At 42.3% G+C, this 14,458-nt stretch overlaps 3 protein-coding genes across 3 annotated transcripts in view; 2 read left to right on the top strand and 1 right to left on the bottom strand.

Annotated features, from left to right (window-relative positions):
• The first annotated feature begins 221 nt into the window (after positions 1 to 221).
• Positions 222 to 4,695, top strand: LOC109480389 (kinesin-like protein KIF9). The gene is made up of 2 exons (XM_019782587.1): positions 222 to 345; positions 1,756 to 4,695. Exon 2 carries the CDS (start codon positions 1,770 to 1,772, stop codon positions 4,101 to 4,103), a length of 2,334 nt encoding a protein of 777 aa, XP_019638146.1. The 5' UTR covers positions 222 to 345; positions 1,756 to 1,769; the 3' UTR covers positions 4,104 to 4,695.
• Positions 4,696 to 4,863: 168 nt separating this feature from the next.
• Positions 4,864 to 8,742, bottom strand: LOC109480390 (ATP synthase F(0) complex subunit B1, mitochondrial-like). The gene is made up of 7 exons (XM_019782589.1): positions 8,642 to 8,742; positions 7,758 to 7,943; positions 7,134 to 7,297; positions 6,535 to 6,660; positions 6,272 to 6,349; positions 5,531 to 5,632; positions 4,864 to 5,131 (listed from the first exon to the last, which is right to left on the bottom strand). The coding sequence occupies exons 1-7, from the start codon at positions 8,667 to 8,669 to the stop codon at positions 5,072 to 5,074; spliced, it is 744 nt and encodes a 247-aa protein (XP_019638148.1). The 5' UTR covers positions 8,670 to 8,742; the 3' UTR covers positions 4,864 to 5,071.
• Positions 8,743 to 9,038: 296 nt separating this feature from the next.
• The window catches only part of LOC109480392 (methylosome protein 50-like), a 5,590-nt gene continuing 170 nt past the window's right edge, over positions 9,039 to 14,458 (top strand). Inside the window, exons 1-10 of the mRNA XM_019782591.1 lie at positions 9,039 to 9,255; positions 9,861 to 10,046; positions 11,131 to 11,272; positions 11,648 to 11,697; positions 11,889 to 11,959; positions 12,216 to 12,270; positions 12,792 to 12,863; positions 13,081 to 13,198; positions 13,588 to 13,656; positions 14,078 to 14,168. Coding sequence (XP_019638150.1) covers positions 9,198 to 9,255; positions 9,861 to 10,046; positions 11,131 to 11,272; positions 11,648 to 11,697; positions 11,889 to 11,959; positions 12,216 to 12,270; positions 12,792 to 12,863; positions 13,081 to 13,198; positions 13,588 to 13,656; positions 14,078 to 14,168 — 912 coding nt within the window. The 5' untranslated portion in view covers positions 9,039 to 9,197. The remainder of the gene's footprint in view (positions 9,256 to 9,860; positions 10,047 to 11,130; positions 11,273 to 11,647; positions 11,698 to 11,888; positions 11,960 to 12,215; positions 12,271 to 12,791; positions 12,864 to 13,080; positions 13,199 to 13,587; positions 13,657 to 14,077; positions 14,169 to 14,458) is intronic.

Here is a 14,458-nt window from a genome sequence, read left to right on the forward strand (position 1 = left end):
AAATCTTCACAATCTTCACATAAGTTGACGGAATCCTGTTTAATAAAGTATTTTCTGCAGAAAAAGTAAGACTTTTTGCTTTATAATGTCTTGAATACACTTTATTATTATTTTGTGGTTGGAAACATCCGCCCCTATATTTCTAAAGGGAATGGTTGAAGCCCAGGAGCTAGAACGCATGCGTACAGAATCAATGACCCGTTGCCATGGTGATGGGTAAACACTCTACTGTGTAGGGAAGTGGATCTGAAAAGGGGCAGAGAGAAGAGGCAAATTAGGGGAAAACTCGGGCCCTAGTCTCACAAATTCTGCAAAATACTGACGTTTCTGAACGCTACAGATTAGGTAGGTTGATTTCGTTGTTTTTAGTGGTTCTGTGAAGGCAAATGATAGTATTTAGAACAGTTTAATTAATTAATAAACAAAGACGTTGCTGTTATGTTACGTTAGATTTAACGTTAGAGAACGATTTAGAAGAAATTATGTCAAGGGTTGCACTGGAAAATGTCATAAATTTTGACTTGCTATATTTCATACGATCATAAATTTGCTGTCGTATATTTTGATCGTATACCGAGTATCGTTGCCTAAAGATTTTTTTGGATGTTTTGTTATTTAATCCAGTTGTTTTAAATTGTAGCCAGGAACCCGTAACGCTTCATTGACTGACTCTACTTCTTTGAAAGTTATACTAATGATTTTGATCCAAAAGAAAAGACATTTTTTTCTGAAAACCACATGAGTATAACAACTAGTTGCATATTACATACGTGTAGTATGAAAACTGTCTCTATTGTAAACAGATTTGTTAACTGACAAACTGCCCCTCCCCCTTTAGTGTAGTCTAAAAATGAAATTCTATAGTTGGAGATGTACATTTTTAGTCTACCAGACGTACAACATGGGCTGAAAAAATAGTAAAATTAAGCCAACTAGGGAGAATAATTTGCCAGGCGAGTTTGACCACCATAGAGTTCATTTGCCCAAGGGGAAATGCTACCGTTACCCTAATTCAAGTAGCCAAATATTAACCCTACATGTAGTTTTGCCAAATTCTACTACACGTATATGTATCCATAACGCCTTAGGAAGGCCTAGTGGAGGATAGCATATTCCAAACATGCAACTATCTTTGACCCATCTTCCATAGTTTCTTGTATTTTCTGTAGGCAAATTTTATTCCTTTTACAGTATTTTAGTAATTTTTCCGGAGATATGGGTGGGACGTCATTGAACACATTACACAAGTGTTACTTAAGAGGCCAGCTTGTCTGAAGTACTTTCCAGTTACAACTGAGTCAATCAACCGTTAAGGTCAACAAACCAGCGCAAACTCTGGAGTTGTGCACAATAACAGGTGTGATAAACACCTTTAGATAGAGACTGGCAGGTTTACAGAATATCCTGAATAATATTTGTTCCGATCACAATTTGGTGGCTGCTTAAATGTACTTTTAATTATGTGGGAATACAAAATACACGAGTATAAATTTACTTTTGTTCAAAGGGAACAGAAGTTTAAATCCTTGAAAAAATTCTTGTTCAGAACTGAGAACGAGTACTTATACCAAGTGCGGTGGAAAGTATCTATTCATTCTTTCAGCCATGCATTGTCTTTTTCTTATCATATACATGTAATGTTAATGCAGTTCTTATAGAGGATTTTGTACCCAGACATAAACGTGCAGTTTTCACTATCAGACATATTGGTGTATTGATAATTTCTTATATCTGTATTGATATTTTCCCTTCTAGTGAATTCTGCCACCATGAGTGCCACAAGAGGTAAGAGGGTCCGCTGTTTCGTCCGTACCCGCCCGACCCCGTACTTCGCCAAAGAGCTCATCAAATTCCACGACGACAAGAAAACGGTCACCGCAAGGATCCCCAAAGACGACCGTCGCGGCGTGGTAAACAACCAGCAGCTGGAATGGCAGTTTAAGATGGATGGAATTTTACACAATTCCAGCCAGGACCAGGTGTTTGATGGTGTCGCAAGCGACATGGTGACATCTACCCTGGATGGATACAACGGCACACTCATGTGTTACGGCCAGACGGGTGCGGGGAAAACGTTCAGTATCACAGGAGCGACGGAAGGCTTCTACCAGCGGGGGATAATCCCGCGGGCCATCGCGCAGACCTTCCGCGAAGTCGACGAGAGGGTAGAGCAAGCTATCACCGTACGGATCTCTTACCTCGAGATCTACAACGAGTCCATGTTCGATCTCCTATCCACCCTCCCTGAATCCGCCGCAGACGCCAGCCCTATGGCGATAGTTGAGGATGAAAATGGAGTCAGTGTGAAGGGGCTGTCTCTACACGTTGCACACAATGAAGAGGAGGCACTCAATCTGCTCTTCGAGGGTGAAACTAACCGAGCGATCGCCCAACACTCCCTTAACAAGAACTCTTCCCGGTCGCACTGTATCTTCACCATCCACGTAGAGTCCAGGTCGCGTACCCAATCCAAGGCTGCGTACACCGTGTCCAAGCTTAACTTCGTGGATCTGGCAGGCTCCGAGCGGCTGAAGAAGACGGGGTCTTCGGGGAACGTACAGCGAGAGGCGATGTACATCAACAAGTCCCTGACGTTCCTGGAGCAGGCCATCATCGCGCTCGCCGACAAGAACCGCGACCACGTGCCGTACCGCCAGTCCAAGCTCACCCACGCGCTGAAGGACTCCATCGGCGGGAACTGTAACACGATCCTCATCGCTAACATCTGGGGCGAGGCTAACCAGATCGAGGAAACCATCTCCACACTGCGATTTGCCTCGCGCATGATGTGCATCTCTAACGAGCCCAGCATCAACACGCGCTACGATCCCGTCCTGATGGTGAAACAACTGGAGCACGAGATTCGGCACCTGAAGCAAGAGCTGGCCATGCACGACACGCTGTCCAACCGAGCCAAGGTGTCATACGACCCCCTCTCAGAGTCACAACTCGTGGAGCTACAGAGACAGGTGCATCTCTACCTGAACGACAATCTGGACGAAATCGAGATCGTCAACATCCGGCAGGTCAAGGAAGTGTTCGCCATGTTCAAGGGCGCGGTGAAGAACATGGAGGGGGCCATGGAGGCCAAGCTGCGAGAGAAGTACACGCTACTCGAGAAGGGAGAGGGGGTTGGTGTCGGGTTACAAGAAGGAGGGGGGGTGGACGGAAAAGGGGGGCAGGTTGGGGAGCTGGATGGCCAAGGTTTCGGTGTCGGCGTGGCACCCCCTTCGTCGAAGATGGCCAATGCACCCATCATTGCTGCCAAGAAGCCTAAAGCCAAGAAGGGCAAGGAAAGAGCCAGCCCAACACAACCCAAAGGTGCAGCAAGTCCAACTCCAAGCACTCGGGAGACACCCCAAGAGGAGATCAGCCACGGCAAGCTGACTACGGGAGAGACTCTGTCGGCTAACGTCACCCCTGCCACGCCACACGCCCCGGCACCTCGCCCCACCACACCCCCGCCGCGCACCGAGGCATTCGAAGAGTTCAAGAAGGAGAAGGGAAGCGAGATCTACCGCATCCTCTCTGAAAACAAGGAGATTCTGGTCAACAAGAAGACCCTGTGCAAGAAGCTGGCACAGTCCGTCAACGAAACCAAGCAGGAAATCGACAAAACGAGGCTCATCATCGAGCGGAAACGCAACGAGCGGCTCGAACAGGGCGAGTTTGTGGATGAGGAAGGTGAAACGATAATTGACGAGGATGAGTACGAACTGTTGATGAAGCTGAAAGACCTGAAGGCCGGCTATCGCCGAGACTACGACGAACTACGAGCAGTAAAACAGGAGGTCCAGTACTGCCAGCGGTTAGTCGAGCAGTGTCGGCAGCGGCTGATCCAGGAGTTTGACGCCTGGTACTCCGAGAGCTTCTTCGCGGTGGATGACACCATCACGAGCACGATGGAGGGGATCGGGATACGCGCTGGCACAGTTATCAGGAGCCGGGCGCCGCTTGAAGACGAGCAGGAAAAGTTTGAGAGGCTTCAGCAGGAGTTGCTGGACCCGGATGCTGCGCCCTTCTACAACGCCAAAGTTCGCACGGAGTGGAGGCAGACCACGAACGCAGCACAACGACAGCCTGCATCTTTCCGTAAACCATGAACAATCTACTTTTAGACACTACATACTTCAAACCAGAATTCTAAGTTCTGCACTGTATACTGCATGCTCTGCAAAATGTGAAAAAATTTTACCACAGGTTTTATGATAAGCAGCATAGCAAAGTTCAAAGAATTTTGCTTGCTGACAGTTATATGTTTGGGATCCTGATTTTAAGAGTGTCAAATTATATCAAAGCCACAATTGTATATTCACGATTGTACATAAAGACTTGAGTGATGTTTGTTCTCATCCTGTATCCAGCCTAAATGAATTGTAATTCTTCAAGTCTGATTCAAAGAATTTCACATTTATGTACTTAAAAAGGGTTGGCTTTGCATGCAAAAATGTATCACTTTCTTGTACATTTGTAGCTTTCTGAACTCCATTTGTGTCAAACATTTGGCTGAAATGATGTCTGTAGCTGTTTGCTATGAACCAACAGTGAAATAACATAACTGTTTAAGCAAGCAATACACATGGTATAGCCACACCCTATGTTTCTCACCAAGAATATATTGAGAAATTTAAATTTTATGTTGTATCTTTAAACAAATAATATCTAGTGTTGTGAGACAAAAGAAATAAAATCTATATGCAATATTTTTCTTGTCATTTGTTTTTTGCAAAGCATTGTGTTCAGAATGTTAACTTTAAAAAGTACTATCAGTTAGACATTTGAATTTAGCGATGATGGTGAAGAACTAACGTAAAGAATTAAAGATTAAAATGTATTCTTAGATAATAAGAAAACAAACACAGATTTTGCCACTGGCAATGTTGACATATTTATTCACTTTCCTGACAAGAGGTATCAGCACTTTCACAAATCAACTGTACTCTTGCTAGAACTTACAAATTCTCTTCATATAGCCTGGATATTCCATCTGGTAGTGTTGGATATTTCATAATGAGATCTATAGCAGAAGTTGTTCTACTGATTTGGACTGTACACACACAGGTATAACTGGTTAAGAAGCCTTGGCCATTCGCTTCAGGTCTTCAATGCACTTGGCAATAGCTTCCTTCTCCTGAGAAAAAGAAAAGACAGGAAAAACACATCAGACTCATGTTCCTGACAGCTCAAATAGAAGTAAATTTTATCAAAGCTCAAGAGAAAGTGTATGCAGAAGCAATACATTATATTCACTGTTGAATCAATGACATTTTAAACAACATATATTTAAAGAAAGTAACCAATTTTTTTTACCTGTTTGGTCATACTGTTGTGATTTTACCTCATTACATAAGTCAAAACCATCCATCTAATGCACTTGTATAGCACTTGGTCTATACAGTATTTGATACTTGCTTCACATGGATGTACATGACTGTAGTTATGTATCAAGCCTCAGCATCCATGTACGAGCATGTCTAATCTATGGGAGATCAAGAACAATTGACGATAGACCAGAAAGTGAGTAAGGTACCTGTTGCGGGGTGATGCTCTTGACCACATTGCTGACCACCCAGTCTGCCATGTGTTCCTGGGCCATGCGACGCTGGGTGTTCTCTACGTCCAGCTGGTAGTCCTGTACAGGGAATAACAACAGTTACAACACTATCAACATCCATGGACAAGGAACAACAGTTATAATACTGTTACAATGGTCATACTAAGTCTAAAATGTACAAGCATGCAAAAACAGGCTAAGGCCACACCAATTTAATTTGTTGGTTCTCGGATTCGCCTCTTCGTTTTTTTCTGATTTGCAAAAAAAAAAAATTTGATTCTTGTCCTGAATCAACTGAAAAATGCTCATGTTTTGCCCCCCAACAGTTGAGGAAAGTCCTTTTCTTCCTAGTTGTTACAGTTTTCCCATCTATCATTGCAGTGGTTTGATTAAAAGTTCAAAATTCAATGTTTAAATTTTAACCCAGCCTTTTGTGTTGACTTCATGGCTCATTTTGTAGCATTTAAGCCTATAATAGGATGCCTAGACCTGTTTTTATTTTATTTTTTTCGCCCTGTCGCTTCATATTTTTTCTGAAAAAATCCGAGAACCAACAAATTAAATTGGTGTGGCCTAATAGAAAATTTACCATAACTTAATAGAAGTAAGTTGCACAATACAAGAACTGGCAAATGTTGCTACAGTACAGCTATAGAAAATCTGTTGGCTGTTGGCTCTCTTGTAAAAACAACAGGTTTAAATACATGTTGTACATACCAGTCGCCTCTTCACAGCATTGGAAACTTCATGTAGTCTCTCACGGTAGGCAGTCTCCAGCTGCATGGCAACATTGGCCTGCAAAGAAAACATTTTAAAGATATTTAGTACCAGACCACAAAAATATGCACACAAAAAATAAATAACTACAAGGCTGTTATATCACACTATGTTACTGTGATTTTTGAAGAGCACAACAGTCAAACTATATATTGTATCAATACATAACCCAGTCAACAAGTTATTGGTGATATAACTGTCACCTTCTTGGCATCGAAAAGGTAGTCCACCCCCTCAGCTCGCCACTGTTCTTTCTTCTCAGTCTCGATACCTTCTTCACAGGCTCCGATGAACCTGCCCTTCTTATTGTCGATGTAGTCAATTCTCTCCTGTAATATCAAATATAGAGAGGTTTTACTTTGGGAAAAAGTTGAAAAAAAAAAATGTAGAGAAACAAGTGAGAAAGCAATCATGAAAGTGCCAATTCAATATTTTTGAAGATGACTACTTAAGTTATGAAGTTAAAATACAACCCACACCTTTCTGTGTACAAATAGGGCAGTGCCTATCTCTATTTCTATCAATAGCCCTTGGGCCACACATTTGTGCAGTACTACAGCAGGGGGCTGGTCCACTGGTATTGGAGACAGTGTTCAACTATCATACTCTTTCTCATAATACTGAGTGCTAGGTAGACAAAGCAGTATGTAAAATTTTCAGTCTTAGAATTATAAGTTAGATATGACCCAGCTAAGATTTAAACCTACTAATTTTGGGAATGCAAAGCGGGCACTCTACTACTAGTACTAGGCTAATGAAACATTGACTACTTAGTTTTGAATGAAAACAAAACTTAACGTACCTGGCGTAGTTTGTCAGCGTAGGTGGCTACATTAGGGCCGAATTTCCTGATGATGTACACCACGAAGGACACAAAAATCCCCCCAGCGATGAACTCATTGTTGATGATCAGGTACTCCTTGGACAGAAGGGTCGCCAAGAGCCCAGTTCCAAACACATAGGGGCCTGTATGGGGGGGACAAGAAAACTGTACGTCAGTATGATATTGGCGTAAAATACTGGTAAGTCCATCATGATGGTAGAACGTAGGATATTGTAGTTTTCTTTTGGAGTTTTCTTTTACACAACCAGTAAATGTTTTTCATACCCATGTACATTTTTATGTCTATCACCTTCCTCAGAGCTTCTGACTTGAGTACTGTTTCTTGCCACCTACTTTGTAGCTATATACATTTGTACATGTATAGTGGCGAGAAGTTGTACTCAAAGAAGCTCCAAGGAAGTCGTTTTAAAGTTGCTGCATCATAATCTTGTTACAATGTGAGTATGCTGCTCATGCAATTCAGCTGGCTTGTACCTGTGAGGTGCAAAAAACTCTACAGCCCTGTTTTTACTTGTACAGTACTTGCACTTGCGAACTAAACCATTGATAAAGTCGTGAACATAAGCTTTAACATCTTCTTACCGGTCACACCAGTTTTCTTGTAGAAGAACTGGAACCACTCCTCGGGAAAGACGCCCATGCGAACCTTACCGCCCTCCTCGGGTATGGGTTCTATGGGGCGTCCGTGTTGTTCTGAGCAGTGGAACAGTCGAACCGGCGCCGCCACACACAGCCTGGCACCGTGGTGGTGCTGGGCAGCCACTGCCGCTAGGGGGAGGGAATAGGGACATGAAAATTATACCACCTGTATATGCAGGTTAGTGCAGGTAAAACTGGAGCTTTGTAGGTTAGGTACTTACTACTTTGTGATCTCTACAGTGTTACTGTATGTTAGTTTAGTTCACACTTGCCAACCAGACCTTCTTGGCTCGAATTAAGAACATAGTCTATGAATTTTACCTGTAATAATTTTTGCTTCAGGTCAAGTCATATAGTGCCAAATTGTCATTGACAGGGTGGTCCTGTCAATAGTGCAAAATTGTCTGTTATTGACAGGGTGATCCTGTCAAATTATCATAGCCATTTCCATAATTTTCAAAGTCATAACATCTCTAGATAATATACTGTACAATGGGGGGGGGGTATAGGGGGGTTTGAAACCTCGTGTTGTTCTTGTCGTTGACTTAAACGTGCTCTTATTCGCCACTAGCGACCACACTGTTGTTCATCCTCATTTTGCTTCTGTCTTTGGCAGTTGTCACAGCTCACAGTTATCATGATTTGTGGTAGGATGTTCTGACCTACCGGTTCCAATGCCCCCCTCCCCCTTCATGAAGGTCACCCAGTTCCATCGCCCCATTACCAACTACAGGGTGACAATACGAAGGAGACAATAATACTAGGTCATAAAACATTAAATCCCAAACAACATAAAGTATGTTTGCGTGCAAAATATGCTTGTTTACCTGATCTAGCAGCCAACCGGGACAACATCGTTTTCCCAACCAACTTCCCGGCTCTGAAAAAATATGGCCGCTGAACCCCTTCCGCGCAGCCCAGGAAACCCCGAAACTGCCGCAAGACAGTAATATTGTCGTAAAATAATAGCTCCTACCGTTTTACCACAAGCCGCAAAATAGCAAAAGCTAGACCATGCCAAAAAAAATTGCAGGGAATATATTTTCTGTTAAAGAAAAGGGCCCTGTATGTTCAGTTTAGATATATGTACTTAAATAGTTCTCATTAACCCTAACACTTTGAAATAGAAAGAGGCATTTCTTTCTGCTTAGCTGAAATGAAAACGTAAGCTATATAAACAGTTTCAGAGGAAAACCCCCTGTAATCAAGTGGTTCAATCCGCCGGCACACATGGTTCATCCACACAAAAAACAAAACGTGACATTCGGCATCATCTGATCTTGAGCGTTGTTCTTCAAGTTCATCAAGCTTCTTGGCGCTGGCAGTGACTCTACGGGCTGATTCAAGTTTTTCTCTCGCCTTTGGTCAACTGCAAAATTGAAAATGGTGGACGTGCCTGCAGCAATGGACCGGCATTTGGAAGTGATCCGGTGTCGATCAGGTAAAAATACAAAGTTTGATACCATAATTTCATAGCACTGTGAAATGTTTTACTTTTTCAGATTTTCTTGATCTATCATAGGGACCCGTTAGACTAGATATTCTAGTAATTGATCTTTGCTTTATGTATAATTTGCTATATGTGCCCATGAACTAGCTGTGTGTTTACACAAGGAGGTTTACACTAAATATCTCCAAGCAGATCACGGTGGCAAGACAGTACTAGTATCCATAATTTGGCTAATGGACACTCCTCTGGCCAATGGATACTGTCTTGCCACTGTATGATCTGCTTGGAGATTTGTAGCCCAAACCGACAAGGGTGGATAAAACTGATTGGCATACCATCTCATAATAATTCTGTGGTCACAGTGGTGCCCCATTGGTCGAATAATTAGACTAAAGACTGGCTAAACAATGTGTAGAGTTAGAAGTGCAAGGTTAGGTGTAACAAGTTGATCGTTGTAATGTAGCCAGCTGCTGCTGCGCCGCGTGCCTGCGAAGCTGGTGTTACACTGAAAGGAGGTTATACCGGCTATACAGATATAGCTAGATACAGATACAGAAAGAATATATGACATAAAAGTGTTGTATTCTTGTTTCCAGATGGGTCCCTGATCATGGGCGCCTCGCGGCTGACCGGACGGTACTGGACGGGGTCGCTCTGGCACTTCCAGGATCCGAGCGTCGCCCCCCACGTGGAGCAGTGCACGGCGGGGGTGCAGACAGAAGCCGGAATAGCCGACCTGCAGCTCATTAACGATAACCAACTAATCGTAGCCTCAGATTCAGGTAAGTGAAAGTGTGTGATAATTTTTTTAATTTTATGTTGCCATTTATGTTGGATCAGAGGAGTATGTTGCCAGTATAACAGTACAGGCTGTCCTCCCCGACTAAACTGTACCCAGGGGTACATTTTGGTCAGGGGTATTGTCTGGGCTGTTACACTGTCAATATGTGTAAAGCACAAAGTGTAACAGGACAGATAGCACCCCTGACCAGACTGTACCCCTGGGTTCAGTTTGGTCGGCTGGTAGTGGATGCCACCTGAAACGTCTGACCGTTTCCAAAATCACATCCAGCCGCTTGAGTAACTGTTTTTTTATGGGTTCACCACACCACGAAGCACCATATTGCTTTTTCTGATGTTTCTTCTTCTTCTTCTTCTTCTCCTGCCATTTTTTAAATGGATTCAGCTTCTTCATTTTAGGGCCCAAGGTCCTGAAATTTGGTATGGAGGTACAGTGGGCAAATACCCCTAGTCGTTTTTTAAATTATTGTGATACAGGCTTTTAGAATGGTTTTATTTGAGTTTTTTGGCTGTGTTGTAGCAAATGTATTACTGTGTTAGTGTGCCTTGTTTACCACGTTTGGGCATGAGTCATCACAATGGAATGCAGGGCATCAACCAATAGGCATGCAGCTTTCCTCTATACTTCTTGCTGATTGGCTGTTGGGATTTAACTTGATTAACACCTGCACAGAGCATTTCCATACTGACAGTATGTCTGTATTCAAGTGTTTTGGTAGGTATTTCAAGCTTTCCTGCTCCAGCATTGGAATGCGGGGCATGGACGTTTTTTTTATTTTGAAAATCAACAGTTTGCATTATGCAATTAAAAATCCTAACCAATAAAGTAGGGAATAGCTATCCAACTGTTGTTTTAGTTGTATTTTACTTCATATTATAGTTATATCAATGTAAATCATTGTTTTCCCTTGTGTTTCTCATTCTTTCCCTGCCATGTCGTAAAATGTGGTGAACCCATCGCTGTATTTGCTCCAAAGCAAATATTGGCCTTTCTAGTTTTTTGGTGTATCTTATTAGCTGGATGACTAACCTTCACCGATGTATGAATTCTCGGTCCTTCTCCAGGAGCTATTGAGATGTGGCAGCTGTCTGAGGAGGGGGAGTCCTTCCAGACGTTGTGGTACAGCTACGCACACGACAGCACGGTGCACACCGTCAGCACGGCACCTGACGCCAATGCAGCCGTATCAGGTGGCGCAGATGCAACGTTAGTTTTGTTTCAAGTTTCGTTTCTGTCTAATTTAGCATGAATGTGCCTAGGACACATCCCCACTTATGTCATACACCACTTTGTTGTTATTATCAATTTTGGGATGGGAAGGGAGATGGAGTGAAATATGCTGTATTTGCTCCCAAGGGATTTCTACTTCCTTTCTATGTTAATAGACTTCCCAACTTCCAAGTACAGCTGTCTTTACTAAACCTACCCAAGGAAGAACAAGAAATAGTCATGCCTTCAAGTACCCAAGGATTTCCTAGTACAGTAGGGGTATCCTTACTGACAAGTACAGTAGAGGCTTTAAATTTCTCACTAGATAAAGCTGTAACTGTTAACCCATTCATCAATGTATTGTATCTACAGTATCAAGATCTGGGACTTGGAGACAAAGTTGGCAATGAAAACACTGAAAGGTAAGCTGAAATATTTTTCTGTATTGATAGTTCATTGCTTAATGTTTTTGCAGGAAACTACATGTACATAAAATGTTGCATCAAAACTTCTTGTTGGCTTTTATATTGTTGTCATCCACGTTTTTTTGTTGGAACTCTGAATGGCAGATAAGGAGATATGTAACATTAGCTTGCAAATGTTTCCCCCACAGCCCACACAGACACTATCTGGTGCATCTCCTGTAGCCCCATGGACAAACATGTCTTCCTGTCTTGTGCACAGGTAAGTCTACTAACATAGTTCTAAGTCTTTAAGTTGCATGTAAATGCTATAAGAATACTAGGGAAGACCTGTAGCCCTGTAACAATGCATCTCCTGTAGATGTCATCCTATCATGTGCAAAGGTATGAACTTACAAATATTAGGAAGATCTCTACTCCCTAGCCACTTGTCTGTAACTCATTACCACAAGATGTCAGAGCAACAGCATCTCTAAAAACCTGCAAAAGACAATTATTGACCCAATATTTCTTTCTAGGATGGTCGAGCGCTAATGTGGGACACAAGGAAGGAAAAGGCTGCATGTAGTTTGGGTAAGGAACAGTCTCATAATTTTATAAAATCCTATTGCTCAAATGTTGATTACGGTTATTACATAGACATCCAGTCTAACTTTCATACATCCATCAGGGTTCTCACCAGGATTTTTTCACAGCGTAGGGGTCAGGTATAGAAGGGCAACTTTCTGCGGCGCGAGTCACGCACCGAGTCCCCAAAACATGGGCCTGATATTCTCTCCCAAAAATTCTGTAACTCATATTAACCACTTAAGACACTATTTATTGTTTATTTGGGGACAGATTTTGTTTTCCCTCTGTTATAGCTTCATTCTTAAGTTATATTTTCATTTTTTTAAAGATTAATGAAGCTTCTGCCCCCAAAAACCACCCCTACGCTGGTTGAAACACAGTGTAGGGGGCTAAATCACAGCGTAGGGGGTCTAAATCACAGCGTGAATATATGTCCATATACACGAGAAAACAGTTGCTGAACAACAATTGGATGGATTTTGAAAAATGCAAACTGTCAGATAATGATGTTAATTAACTTACAGGTAAAGGTGTTATTGGAGGTGTTCCCACATGTATCACCTGGAGTGCCAACAGACAGACTGACATCACGATAGGTAAGGCAAGGGTCATTCTTCTTTTTCCTCATCTATGAAGCTACAATACCAGAAAAACTTCAGAAGTCAAAAAAACAATGTGGCTAGCTTAGTCAGGGTTAGGGTTAAGTCTTTTTTGCTTCACAATTTTTTGGACATATTTGCAAGAAATCTGTACTACATGTAACGTTAACAGTGAGAGAAAATGTCATGCAGTGTTTGTACTCTTGTTGCTAAGGTTGTGAGACGGGCGAGGTGTTGATGTTGGAACTGAGAAACCAGTCACAGCCGGTTCACAGATGGCGGCCACACACCCGGACTGTCCACCGGCTGGCGTACTGTCCGCAAGAACCAAGGTCAGTAGGGTCAACAACTAACCAGCTAACTAACCAACCAGCTAACTAACCAACCAGCTAACTAACCAACCAGCTAACTAACCAACCAACCAGCTAGCCAATCAGCTAACCAACCAACCAACCAACCAACCACGGGATTCTAGTTCAGGATTAGTACATCTAACTTTGTTCCCAAAAATAATTTCATCTGGTTGGAAAAACAAAGGATCATATTAAATTTTTCTTTATATACTAGCACAACCAGTAATGACTCCCCTGCTATTAAGGAGGTGATACTAGACATTACCTGTTTCGTAAAAGAAAACTTCAATATCCGTTGTTTTTCCAACCAGGTGAAACTTCAAAAGTTGTTGTTTATCTGAAGTTTGTTATTTTTTATTTGTCATCAGCTGGCTAGCAACAGTGTCAGATGACTGTGATGTGGTGGTGACCAGTCTACAGACAGACCCCAACATTGTGTAAGTACCAAAACAGGAACTTCCCTGCTCTAACGTTTATCCCCTAGTCTACTGTTGGCCAGTGTCTGTATGCTGATGGTGTATCAAGTGTTGTAGGCATCAGTGACTAGGGCTCGAAATGTCTTTTCTGCATATCTGTACTGGTGCACTTAACATTGAGAATTAGCTGCACCAGACAAATTCTACCTGTACCACTTATAATATAGCAGGTATGGATCATACTAAAAACTGTTCAGAAACCATTGCCATCATTTTTTTTTGTTTTTCGTAAGTTGTAACAGTGAATACAGCAAATAAAGATTGACATACACCTACATTTGTATCTGTATGAAAAGTGGCCAGTGGGTGAATTTGAGTATTTCATGAATAAACAAAGTCTACAACAAAGAAACAAACAAAATTATTGTTTTTTTTTTACCAGTTACCAGAACAGTGACCACCAGGACATGGTGAGAGGAGTGTCCTGGAGCCCAGCTGGTCAGCAGCTCCACTCATGTGGCTGGGACACTAAGGTCAGTTTGGGTGTCTGTGTGTTTGTATGTATGTACATGTGTGTGTGTGTAGGTGTGTGTTTACCTGTGTGTGTGTGTGTGTAGGTGTGTGTTTACCTGTGTGCGTGTGAGTGTAGGTGTGTGTTTTAATTTGTGTGTCCATGTGTATGTGTGTGTGTGATGAGTGTGTGTGTGTGTGTGCGTGTGTGTGTGTGTGTGTGTTTGTGTGTGTGTGTGTGTGTGTGTGTGTGTGTGTGTGTCTCTCTGTGTGTATGGATATGTTTACATTGCTGAAATTTCCAAATTCTCCC

The sequence above is a fragment of the Branchiostoma belcheri genome, unplaced genomic scaffold (assembly GCF_001625305.1).
Source record: "Branchiostoma belcheri isolate BF01 breed outbred unplaced genomic scaffold, Haploidv18h27 scaffold50, whole genome shotgun sequence".
In the NCBI taxonomy this organism is placed as follows: domain Eukaryota; kingdom Metazoa; phylum Chordata; class Leptocardii; order Amphioxiformes; family Branchiostomatidae; genus Branchiostoma; species Branchiostoma belcheri.

Coding starts and splice junctions, on each gene's coding strand:
- LOC109480389 (XM_019782587.1), top strand. CDS start 1,770: ATGAGTGCCACAAGAGGTAAGAGGGTCCGCTGTTTCGTCCGTACCCGC.
- LOC109480390 (XM_019782589.1), bottom strand. CDS start 8,669: ATGTTGTCCCGGTTGGCTGCTAGATCAG. Junction 7,944..8,641: donor CCGGTTGGCTGCTAGATCAG/GTAAACAAGCAT, acceptor CCCTCCCCCTAG/CGGCAGTGGCTGCCCAGCAC. Junction 6,350..6,534: donor ACCTTTTCGATGCCAAGAAG/GTGACAGTTATA, acceptor TTTTCTTTGCAG/GCCAATGTTGCCATGCAGCT.